The sequence below is a fragment of the Lemur catta genome, chromosome 1 (genome assembly GCF_020740605.2).
Source record: "Lemur catta isolate mLemCat1 chromosome 1, mLemCat1.pri, whole genome shotgun sequence".
NCBI lineage: Eukaryota > Metazoa > Chordata > Mammalia > Primates > Lemuridae > Lemur > Lemur catta.
Window position 1 is genome coordinate 1,227,627 of NC_059128.1, and position 11,741 is coordinate 1,239,367.

Below are 11,741 nucleotides of genomic sequence, written 5' to 3' on the forward strand. Positions count from 1 at the left end.
CGAGGAGAGACACTACCAAGTGGGTGCTTTAAGCCACTAAGTTTTGGAGTGTTTCCTTACACAGCTGTAGCTACCAGACGCGGGAGTCAATTTCAAGCCCCCTGAGCCATAGTTCAGAGAGCAGGTGCAGGCCGGGGCTCAGCTCCCCGAACCCACGGCTTTTCATCTGCTCCTGGGGGAGCAGTGGTGGCACTGGGGGGCGGGGTTCTTAGGATCCATGCCCAAGAAAAAACTCCAGCTGCCTGGGGCCCCTGCACGGCCAGGAAGGGGCGTCAGCAGGGTGGGCGTGGGACATCTTGGAGGAGAGAGCCGCAGCTGCTCTGCGTGGAGCAGGGACAGGTCCAGAGACCCGGAGCAGCTCCTCCACGTGGGGCAGGTGGGCAGCGCGGCCCACCAGGCCGGCCCCCAGCCGCCCTTCCCGCCGGAACCTCGAGGGGGCCGTCCCGCTGCCCCCGCGGCTCTGCTCGCCCGCCCCGCGCCGGTCTGCGGCGCGTCTCCTCCCGAGGCCCTAATCGCGGGGCCGCCGCCGCCCCCACCCCCGCGCCCGCGTCCCACCTGAGCACCGCCCACCGCAGGGCCACCTGGGCGCCCCGCCCCGCCCCGCCCCGCAGCCCACTGGGCATGCCCAGAGCCGCGGGCCCGCGCCCTCCCGCTCGCGTCCGGGGAGCGCTCGGCCCCGCGCCCGCACGCAGCCATGGAGCGCATCGAGGCGGTGACGGTGGGCCGCTGCGCCGCCTCGCCCTACCTGCGGCCGCTCACGCTGCGCTACCGCCAGGTGAGCCCGCCCGCGCCCCCCGGCCCCGGCCCCGGGCCCGCGCGCGGCTCCACCCTCCGCGCTGCCCGCCCCGCCCCCCGCGCCGCAGGCCCCGGCCCCGCCCCCGCCCTTCGCCCCGCCCCCGCTCGTTGCCACGCCCCCGCTCTTCGCCACGCCCCCGGCCCGCCGGGCCCGCCCCGCCCCTCGCTCTGTCCGCCCCACCCCCGCGCCATCGGCCCCGCCCTTCGTGCCGCTGGCTCGGCTTCTGCCTGCAGCTCCCGGGTTCAGGGACATGTGCCTTCAGGGAGGCGTTGCTGGGGGTGTGACAGCTTGTCTTGAATGACAGCTCTATACCGTGCGGACCTTCCCGCTCGCCCCATCCATCCTTTTTGGCAGCGGGATTCACCTCACTGGTGGCCCTGGGGATCAGGGAAGGCTTCCTGGAGGTGGTGGCTCCATGCTAGGAATTGAAAGAGGAGATAGCTGGGCCGAGGAGGAAGGAGCATGGGGCACAGAGGCTGAGCAGAGGGGAGGCAGGAGAGGGAGCGGTGAGGACTCCCAAGGGTCCTAGCCTTCCTCCTGGGGGGGTTTGCAGGGAGGGCACCTCCTTGGAGTCTCCACCTGCCCAAGCTCAGTCCTCACCTCCCAGGGCGTCTCCTCCCACCAGTCACCAGGACGGCAGGGCCACACTGCCTCTTGGCACCGAGCACAGAGTAGGTTCGCAAGGAAAGCTTGTTGGGTGGGTGAGTGGCCGGGCCGGCTTCCTCCTGCCCCCCATGCCCAGCCCTGCCTGGCCCAGGGACAGCTTGTGCTGCCTGCTCTGCCCGCCCCAGGGTGTCGCCCTGCTAGGGCCCCTCTGCGTCCAGCCACAGCCTCAGTCAGGGCGAGGTCCGGGTCTCCGCACCCCTCTGCCTGCTGCCTCCCGTCCCCCATCACGTGCGAGCCGTGCCTCTTGCCAGCCCTGTGACCCTTGCTGGCCCCCGCCTGAGAGAGGCCCCGTGCCCCCCACTTGCCCTCTTGTGGGGGTCCTGCTGGCTCTGGACCACAGGGGCTTCCTCTCCTCAGGGCGGGGCCGCATGGGCACCTCTGGCCGGGTGAGCAGCTGGGTCAGTTGGGGGACAGAGGGTGAGGACGGGGTGTTGCTGCCCCTTTCTGACGTTGGCCTGGAGCAGGAGGCTGGTGGGTGTGAGATGCCCACTCGTGGCTGCACAGCCACCAAGGGGCTGGGGCTCTGGGGCAGCAGGTGGCCCAGGGCGGCCCGGGCCACAGCAGTGTCTCCCCACTTGCTGTGAAGCACTGCGGGCCGGCCCCAGGCACATTTCTGTTGACAGGCGCGGTAACCAAAGCCGAGCTGGTGCGCGTCGGTCGGGCCGAGGTGCGCACGGGCTGGGGCAGCACTTCCTTAGGGGCCAAGGCACGGTGGGCTGTGCAGTGAATGCCACCCAGGGGCAGCGCAGCCCCGGGTTATTCGCCGGGCTCAGCCAAGGAGGCCTGGTGGACAGGCAGACTGACCACGTTTGCTCCCAGTCCTGTCCCTCCTACTGGGCCTCCGTGGCCCTCCGTGGACCTTCCTTGCACCTCGCCCTGGCTGGACCTAAGGGTCTGACTTTTTGATCTTGAGCTGAGACCTGCACGGGGGACACTTACTCGGAGGGGCGGGGTGGGGACACAGTAGGTGTGCGTGGCCAACGGCAGGGAGGGGCAGGCCTTCCTGGAGCCTGCCCTGGGTGGGTGGCTGGCCCTGGGGTGGCCCGTGCCGGGCAGGCCTGGGCTCGCCTCTTGGCCCTCCGGGCAGCCGGACCTGCACAGGACGTGGCCCTCCCCTCCTTAGAAACTGGGGCTGCTGCACTCTCCTCCCACCATGCCTCTGCCTCCCGGCCAGGCCCGGACCATCTTCCTGGCTCCCCTCAGCCCCACCTCCATCCGTGAGGCCCCCTGTCTGGAATGCCCTCCCCCTCCCATCGCCTCCTCCAGGAAGTCCTCAGGAAGGCTGTCTCTTGGCATCGTCCCTCTTCTGCAGCCCTGACTGCACTTTGTGCGTCTCTGGTGCTCGGGCCTCTGTCCATTGCACAGCCCGACAGAGCCCCCAGGGTGGGGCGAGCAGCTGGCCAGGGCCTCAGGGCTGACCAGCGGCTGAGTGGCAGGTGGGCCTAGCGTGCTGGAGAGCGGCAGCCGTGGGGAAGGGCCCCAGGGCCAGCCCCCAGGGGGGGAGCACTCTCGCCCAGCGCCGTCCAACTGGTGGTCGGTGGCATCGAAGCTGGGTGCCCCCAGGGGCACTCCATCCACTGAGTGCCTTCCGGGTGTGGGAGCCTGGGCGTGGGGTGCCCAGGCTGGGGGAGCAGCCAGGGGGAGGGATGTACGGAACAGGATGTTGGGGGAGAGCCCAAGCCAGAAGCCAGGTGGGGGAGGGGGTGTCACTGAGTCACCCCAGCTGCTTCTGGTGTCTACCCCTCCCGCCCTCCTGTCTCCCTGTGTTCCGTGCCCTAAGGGAGCTGCAGCAGCCGAAACCTGACCTCTGCTCTGTCCCCATGGGGACCCCGACCATCCCTGCGAGGTCGCCGTGCCTGTCCCTCCCCTGTAGCCTCCGCAGTCCTTCCTACACTTGGTGACAGTGTGCATCCCTTTGCAGCTCTTTCGCTCAGCCTGCGCTGGGCGGTGCTCCCTGGCCTTTGGCTGCAGCATCGGGCTGTCCCTGACCTCCCGCCCCGTCCGGGCTGCTTGCTCTCCCCGACCCCTGCCGCAGCTCCTGGCCCGCAGGCCCCAGGCGGGACCGGGTGCGGCGGGTCTGTCTGGCCTCTTCGGCTCCCAGTGCTCTGTCCGTGCTGGTGGCCTCTGGCTCACGCTGACTGCTGCCCTGCCTCTTTCAGAATGGCGTCCAGAAGTCGTGGGACTTCATGAAGACACATGACAGGTGAGAGCCAGCTCTGGCTCGGCCACTGGGGAAGCCCAGGACTGATGCCCAGGTGACCACGGGCCCAGGGGCGGAGCCCACCCCTCCCTGCCTTGTGCTCCCTCAGGGTCTCCAAACATCCTCCCTCAGCCTGGCCTCCTGTCCCTGAGGGTCAGGCTGAGGCCTGGAGGCTGAGTCAGGTCCTGGCTCGGGGCGCCTGGACCACGGGGCGGGCGGGCCCTCTCGGGGCCGGGAGAGGCTCCCTGGTGCCCGGCCCCCCAGCATCTGGGGTACAGGATGGATGGCCGTGTGGCTCAAGGAGTGTGGCCAGTGGGCAGCTGGCCAGCAGGGGCCAAATGTGCCGTCGGTCACCTGGTCTCAGCTGCTGTCACCCTGACCTCCTGTCCCCCAGTAGTTCTGGGTCCTACCTTGGCTCTGTGTGGCCTTGGCCCTGCCTGGGTCTCAGCCTCCCCATCTGAGCAAGGGCCCCGACTCCCCTGGGCTGTTGGGGCGGGGGGTGGGTGGGCGTGCAGGAGCAGAGGGATGGCAGCCGGGGCCCCAGCGAGGTGAGGTGGGGGTTGCTTCCGTGCCGACCCCCTCCCCGTCCACAGTGTGGCCATTCTCATGTTCAACTCCTCTCAGCGGAGCCTGGTGCTGGTGAAGCAGTTCCGGCCAGGTGAGGCCAGCCAGGGCGGGGAGGGGGAGCTGCAGGGTCACCCCCAGGCCCCTGTGGTCCTGGAGGTCTCAATGCAGATGTGGGGAGGGGCTCCAGGGGAAACTGAGGCCCTGCAAGGGGGTCTGGCCCAGAGCTGGTCACAGGGGGCGGCCACCACGTGGCTGTGACGTGGTCTGCCCCCCTCCCGGCCAGCCGTGTATGCGGGCGAAGTGGAGCGCCGCTTCCCAGGGTCCCTGGCAGCTGTGGACCAGGACGGGCCCCGGGAACTGCAGCCGGCACTGCCAGGCTCGGCAGGGGTGACGTTTGAGCTCTGTGCCGGCCTTGTGGACCAGCCAGGGCTGTCCCTGGAGGAGGTGGCCTGCAAGGAGGCCTGGGAGGAGTGTGGCTACCGCCTGGCCCCCTCTGATCTGCGGCGGGTCGCCACGTACCGGTGAGTGGACCCAGGCGTGTGGGCCTGCAGCGTGTGGGCAGGACGGTGGGCTGGGGCACAGCGTCCTGCTCTTGCGTGGCCCAGGGAATGGGGCAGGCTGCCTGCGAGAGAGTGAGCACCCCGTCCCTGGGGGTATGTAAGCAGGACAGATTCCTCCTTGTTTTCAACATGGCACTGGGGGAGGGTTGGTCAGAACTTGCCTCAGATCCTAAGCCAGGCCGGAACCCAGGGCTCTCGGGGCTCATTCTGGGGCAAGCTCGGCCCGTGCCCCCACCCCGTGGCCCCTAGCCGTGTGGGGCCAGCCTCCGGGTGGCAGCTGCTGCTGACAGATGCCTCCACTTCCTGTGGGATTAAGCACCGGGCGCTGGGGGTGGGGGTGAGTCAGAGCTCCGTTCTCAGATGGTGGCTCAGGAATGAGGGAAGGGCGAGTCCCGGGCTGGGGAGGGGGCTCCAGCTCTGGGGGAAGAAGGAGAGGTGCAGCCTGCAGTCTGGGCTTCAGGACCTGTCCCCACCAAAGCTCAGACGTCCCCACGCCTACTCACACCTCCATGAGGCCCATCAGCTGGGCTCACCTTCCCAGGACAGGACGTTGGGGTAAAGCCTGTCCCTGTCCCAGGGATACTGTGATGGGTCCCTGACCCCGGCTGAGGTCTGGGGGCAGGAGGAGAGTCTCACAGTTGTCCCCTCCCAAACTGAGCACCAGCCCCAGCGTTGCCCCTGCAGGGGCGAGGACCCCTCTTCCCCTGGGGGAAGGCCAGGGTGTCTCTGCCCCCCACCAGCCCACTCGCTGTTGAGCCTGGGCCCTCCTGCTCAGCGGCCAGGACCTCGGGCAGGGATTTCCGTGCCAAAGGGCTGGCCGTCCGGGGTGTGGAGGGCAGGCCTTGGTTCTCCACAGGTGTCTGCCCTGTGGCCGGCCCCTGTGCCCCAACCTCCTGGCCCCCAACCTCCTGGCCTGCCGTGCTGGGGCGGGGAGGGTCCCAGGGGCCTGGCCTCCAGGAGGTGCTGCCGGTGGGCGGCTGCGGGGCAGGCTGGATGGAGGGCAGGTGGGAGGCGCCCAGGGAGGTCGAGGTCCTCCCGGGCGGTGAGTCTGAGGGGGAGTCCCGGCGGAGGGCTGCGAGGCAAAGGCTCGGGGAGGAGGGGCCTAGCAGCCTTGGCTGCAGGGGTTCTTAGGCAGGGCCTCTGGGCCGTGGCCTGATCTCGAAGGTGCTAGGGAGCCACGGAGAGTTCTGGGCAGTGAACATCTGCTCAGACCTGCATTTCGGAGAGGAGGGTGTGGCTTTGGGGAGGGGGGACTGGAGGTTGGGCGGAGTAGAGGGCAAGGCACCTGTTCCTGTAGGCCTGACGGGGGCTGGACAGACAGTGGGCCCCCCCCATCCTATAGCAGGGCCTGTGGCTCCCTGTCTGCAGCCCTGTAGGTGAGCCAGGCCACTCACCTGCCAGTCACAGGTGACAAGGCGTAGGGCACCCAGCGAGGGCCGTGACATTAGGACCATGAGGGAGGCGTTGTGCAGCCTGGCTGGGCATGTTCCTCTTGGCCTGGGCCAGAGGCTGGGTCGTCCCCTCCCCAAGCGCAGGACACAGGACTGGACCCCCCACTGGCTGCCCCTCCCATCCAGAGCGCAGCCGGAAATGGGCTGTCAGGAAGGGTCAGGGGTAAGGGCGCAGGGCGGGGAAGCTGCCGGGGCGGATCGGTCTCCTGGGGGTGGGGAGACTCACATCTGCTCCTGTGTGTTGGGCACATCTCTGGGGGCAGCCCCCAGCCCGCAGGCCTCTGGCTGGCCTTGGCACCTGTCCCCCGACACCTGGGGCAAACCAGGGCTCCCTCACTCTGGACATCTCCCCAGACACCCCCTGTTTCCTCCTGCCCCCCAAGTCTACACTGAGCCCACCCCTCCTATTCTGGAGCCCAGCCTGGCCCCTGCTGCCCGGTCCTCTTGGCCAGCCGTCCCCTCTGGGTCCTGCCCACCCACGTGCGCTGCTGCCTCAGCGTGGGGGCCGCCTCGCCTGGCCACTGCCCACCGAGGGAGGGCACTTCCTCACCCCTCTCCAGCCAGGACCGCTGGACCCGGGCCTGGGCCCTCACTGCCACCCTACCTCACGCCAGGCCACCGCGGCACATGCTGCCGCCAGCCCTGGCCCTGCCCAGTGGGGAGCGCTCCCGGCACAGGCCGTGCCAGGCTGTTGTCCTCACCTGCCGGGCAGCCTGGGCCCTAGGTGCGGGCGGGGCTCTGGCTGGCCCAGCAGGAGTGGGGACAGGGGCCTGCCACAGACTTAGTAGCTTCAAACATGTCCTGCTGGCAGCCTCACAGTTTCTGGGGCTCAGGAGTCTGCCTGTGAGTGGGGTCCTTTGCTTGAGCCTTGCCAGGTCTGCGGTCTCAGCAGGGTGCGGGGGGCTGTGTGAGTGGGGGCCTGTCCCGTCACTGAGTGTTGGCAGGGTACTGTCACTCCTAGCGGCTGCCTGCAGGCCCCTACCCGTGGCCACTGCCAGCGTGGAGGGTCGCTCTGCCTTCAGGGCCGGCAGGATGGACTCTCTGAATCCATCTCTGAACCCGAAAACCTCCCTGGAGAGCTTGCCAGGAGACTGTCCCTTTCAGCTGCCTCACGTCAACTGATCATGGTCCTTAATCACATCTGCAAAACCCTCCGTGGTCTGACATAACCCCCTGGCATGGGAGGGGGTATCCCAGCGTCCCGCCCACCAGAGCATTGGGAGGAGTGGAGTGGAGGGGGTGGGAGGCCGGTGGAGGGGACAGGGGTAGCTGGCGGGGCTGCCGTGGTGGCTCAGCAGACCCTGTCTCACCCGTAGGTCTGGAGTGGGACTGACTGGCTCCAGACAGACCATGTTCTACGCAGAGGTGACGGATGCCCAGCGCAGCGGTCGGGGCGGGGGCCTGGCCGAGGAGGGTGAGCTCATCGAGGTCGTGCACCTGCCCCTGGACGCCGCTCAGGCCTTCGCGGATGACCCGGACATCCCCAAGACCCTCGGGGTTATCTTTGGCATCTCTTGGTTCCGCAGCCAGGTGGCCCCCAGCCTGGGTCTCCGGTGAGACTCCAGGGGGCCTGGGCAGAGGTGGCCACTGGCTGCCCACCCTGCAGACCCAATAAAGGCTTGCATAGCTCCAGCCTCCGACTGGCTTCCAGGGGACCGGGCGAGGGGCGGGGCGGCAGCTCTTCCCTGAGATGAGCTCTGGGGCGCTGCAGGCTCCATGGGTGCCCCCAGCCGTACTGCAGCAGCTGTCGGGGAGCACAGGACCAAGCCAGGCTGGTTGGGGGCCCCGGAGAGCAGGTGGGGCTGTGCAGGGCCAGACTGGGCGTCCTGTCCCCTCAAGGAGGGGTTGGGCCTGGGGCTCGGCCAGGCCAGGCACTCAGGGCGGGCAGGTGGCAGGCCTGGGGTTGGGCCTGCAGGTCACTGGGTCACAGGATGAACTGTGTTCCCAGGAGAGGTGGCAGAACCCGCCCTCACCCTCCAGAGTGGAGAGGAGGTGGGGACAGCTCCACTGGCCGCACATTGCAGAGTGTGCCCCTACCCCGGGGCAAGAGAGGGTCCCCATCCTGACGGGGCGGCTAGAGCCCCTCCAGGAGCCGGATGCCCCCAGCAACCCTCCCTGCGCCTGGGCCCTTGACCTGCAGAGCACGTAGCAGTGCCCGCAGCCTTGTCCCAAGAGGAGGGGCCGGCACGTGGTGGGGACACGGGGCCAGTGGTGTTGGCGTGGCCCTAGCCCAGGCCATGCCCCGGGCACGCTGCAGACTGCCTCAGCCTGGCCCAGCAGCCCAGACTGGGGGCTCAGCCGCCCTGTGTGTGGGGTGGCCCGCAAGCCCCGAGCGCCCCGCCCTGTGTGCCCTGGCCTTGCCCTCTGGCCTGCCCTGAGGGTCGGGCTGCGTGAGATGCATGCAGCTGCCCCCCAGGTCCCCGGCGCGGTAGAGGTGGCAGGAGGGCATGCTGCTGAGATGGCGGGGATGCCTGCTCTCCTGCACTCCCCAGTCCCACCCCGCCCGCTGAGCTCAGGCCGGCAGGCGCTTCATGTGATGGAGCATGGAGCCCCCAGCCCCTGCCCTGCTGCCCTCCTGCTGGGCACATCCCTCTGACCTCCCCGAGGGCAGGCGTGGCCACCTTCCTGACCGAGATCCTCTCCTGGGCGGCATTAGGTCCCAGCTGTGCTCCTGGGAGGACGGAGAAGGGGACCCTGAGAGGGAGGGGGCTTCTGCGCCCCACAGAGTGGCACAGGGAGGCAGGGACTGACCCTGGCACTCACCCAGCATGGTGTTGGCCAGCTCCCGGGTGGACCTGGCACTGGAGGAGGCTGTGCCGCAGGGGCCCACACAGGCAGCACCACCTGTATGCAAATGCGGCTGCGGCCCAGGTGGCGCCGTGAGCACCAGGCCGGGCCAGAGACGGGGCTGTTGGGGAGAGGCCTTCAGGTGTGTGGGGTGTCCATAGGCTGTGCCATGGCGGGGTCCTGGCCAGCCTCAGCTTCACCCTGCCCAGGGGACGCCCCAGCATTCACAGGACGGGATGCAAGGGACAGTTCTGCCAGCCCCGGGCCACCCCGCTGTGCCTCCCTCCCTTGCAGCCCGCACGATGCCTGCCTCGAGCTCCCCGGCCCTCTGGGCTGACCTGCAGGTGCTGCCCACGGCCTCGGAGGGACCGATGGTGGCCATGGGGGGCAGGGCTCTGGGCGGGTGGGGACATGGCACAGGGCACCTGGATTGGATGCAGTCCAGCCCCTCACTCTGCTCTGCAGCCCGATGGGCGGGTCAGCAGGCACCACTGCTGGCCTTATGGAGCTGGCATTGATTTCCCGGCAAGGGGGGGCAGGGGGGGGCTGTAACCGGAAACTCCCCTCCCTGTCTGCTATATTTAGCACGGCAGGACGCGGACGGAAGCACAGCTCACTCCGAGCCTGGTGGCTCTGTCCAAACCCCTGCAGCCTGGTCCCCTGCCTGGTCCCCCTCAAGCATGCCCCCACCCTGTGCCTTCTGCAGCACAGGCTGAACACCCCCCCTCAGAGCATGCGAGGCCCTGCTGTCGGGGGGCTCAGAAAGGCAGCTGCGGGCAGGTGGGGCTGGGAGGCTGAGGGCCTCAGGACAATGATGTGGGCCCTTCCTGGAAAAGAAGGGGTGGCTTGGCCTGGTGAGGGTGGAGACTGGAGCCCTGGCCCCCGCTGGCCCCCAACCTCCCGACTCCAGCAAGGTACAGCACCAGGGAGGCAGATGAGCCACTGGAAATCTGCGGGGGCCACGGCTCCCACTGCTGCCACTGGCAATGCACCTGCAGGGTCCAGCCCCCCTGGCAATTCTGCCCAAGGGCTGCAGAAATCCGTGCAGGGAGAGGACGCCAGGAGGGAGGGTCCCCCTCTACAGTGCCCCCATACCCTCTTCCCCGAGGGCAGGCGTGGCCACCTTCCTGACCGTGATCCTCTCCTGGATGGCATTAGGTCCAGGCTGTGCTCCTGGGAGGATGGAGAAGGGGACCCTGAGAGGGAGGGGGCTTCTGTGCCCCTGGGGTGGTGCCCTGGGCCACAGGGACCCAGCCTCGTACCCAAAGGGCCTGGAGGGAGGCAGATGGGGCCAGGCCGCCATCTCCTGTGTTGCCGGGCAGGCCTGCGGGCAGGGCTCCACGGAGGCAGCAGCCAGACCAGGCGGAGCTGTGCTGGGGTGGCGAGAGCACCCGTCCCTGGGGGCTCCAGGCTGAGCAGCGCAGAGCTGGGGGAGCCTTGGCTGGAGGCAGCAGCTCAAGGACCAGGCTGCGCACCAGCCGCCGTCAGCCAGCCACACCGTTGAATGAGCCGGCCTGTTCCATCCTTTCCTCCGGCTCGCCGGGAGCAGGAAGTGCGAGGTGGACCAGGGAGGGGCCCTGGAGGAATTGTTCCCTGGTTCCGTCTCTTATTCTGGAACAACCCCCTCGGCCCTGCCCTGCCTCGCCCCTGGGCCCCCCGCCCCACAGCCAGGGGTCTTTGTGCACATTGAGTCACTGCAGCCCACCCCAGCTCAGCAGCTGTCAGGGCCCCTGTTGGTTTTAGCAGGAAGACTCTGGTCTCACCAGCAGCCTCCAGGGGCCACAGTCCTCTCACAGGCCCTCCCTGGGGTCATGCCTGGACAAGTGCTCTTCTCAGCTGTTGCCTGGCTGACCCTGGGCACCCTCCGGGTCCCAGCCACCCGTGTTGGCCTTATGGTCTGCTACCAGAGGCACCGGAGCATCCTGGGGTAGGGGGGCAGTGAGCACAGGCAGGGATGGAGCCCTGGTCTCTGGAGCCGGCGTCCTCCCTCTTCTGAGCACCCGGGTACCTGCCCCCTACCCCCTGCTAAAGCTGAGGAGAGGAGGCATCTCCTCGGGGGACCCCTCCACCTGCAGGCAGAAAGCCACAGCCGGGCTCTGAACACTGCTCCAGTGCCCATATCTGGCGGGGGTCTCTGTGTGTGGCTGTGCCTGGCTCGTGTTTAACCCCACCCGGCCTACCTGCCTCTAGGCCCCGGGAGGTGCGGGTGCTGGCGGGCCCTGAGTGAGCAGAGCCGGTGAGATGGTTATGGGAGACGCACCCCCAGCTGGTCGGGGCTGCCAAAAAGGGATGAGGCAGGTGACCCCTGCGTGGGGGGCATTCCTGGCGCATTGGTTCCCTATGCAGGCTGCACTGGCACGTTCTGGGGAGAGAGGGTAGTGCCTCTGTGCCTGTGTCCAGCTTGCCCTGCCCCCGCCGCTGCACAGGGCAGCACCTGTGCCTCCAGAGCTCTCTCCTTCCAGGAAGCCCTCCAGGGCCCCACCCCAGCCCAGGGTGGAAGGGACTTGCTTCAGGCAGGGGGCTGCACTGCTCACTTATTGTGTGGTGGGGTGGGGAGGACCCTCTGGATCACACGGGGATCTCTAACCGCCCAGGTGACCAGCCCTGCTCAGTGGAGAGGGGACGTTTGCCCTGGTATCGAGGGTGCAGAGGAGCAGGGAGAGGGCAACGAGGGGACTGCAGAGGGTGGGCTTGGGGGCTTGGGGGCTTGGCGA

General features: G+C 68.6%; 1 protein-coding gene across 1 annotated transcript; it reads left to right on the top strand.

The window, feature by feature from the left end:
- Positions 1–629: 629 nt before the first annotated feature.
- NUDT14 (nudix hydrolase 14) lies at positions 630–7,872 on the top strand. Its single transcript, XM_045559291.1, has 5 exons — positions 630–775; positions 3,622–3,665; positions 4,256–4,320; positions 4,513–4,750; positions 7,557–7,872. The coding sequence occupies exons 1-5, from the start codon at positions 695–697 to the stop codon at positions 7,795–7,797; spliced, it is 669 nt and encodes a 222-aa protein (XP_045415247.1). The 5' UTR covers positions 630–694; the 3' UTR covers positions 7,798–7,872.
- The last annotated feature ends 3,869 nt before the right edge of the window (positions 7,873–11,741 follow it).

Coding starts and splice junctions, on each gene's coding strand:
- NUDT14 (XM_045559291.1), top strand. CDS start 695: ATGGAGCGCATCGAGGCGGTGACGGTGGGCCGCTGCGCCGCCTCGCCC. Junction 4,321..4,512: donor GGTGAAGCAGTTCCGGCCAG/GTGAGGCCAGCC, acceptor CCTCCCGGCCAG/CCGTGTATGCGGGCGAAGTG. Junction 4,751..7,556: donor CGGCGGGTCGCCACGTACCG/GTGAGTGGACCC, acceptor TCTCACCCGTAG/GTCTGGAGTGGGACTGACTG.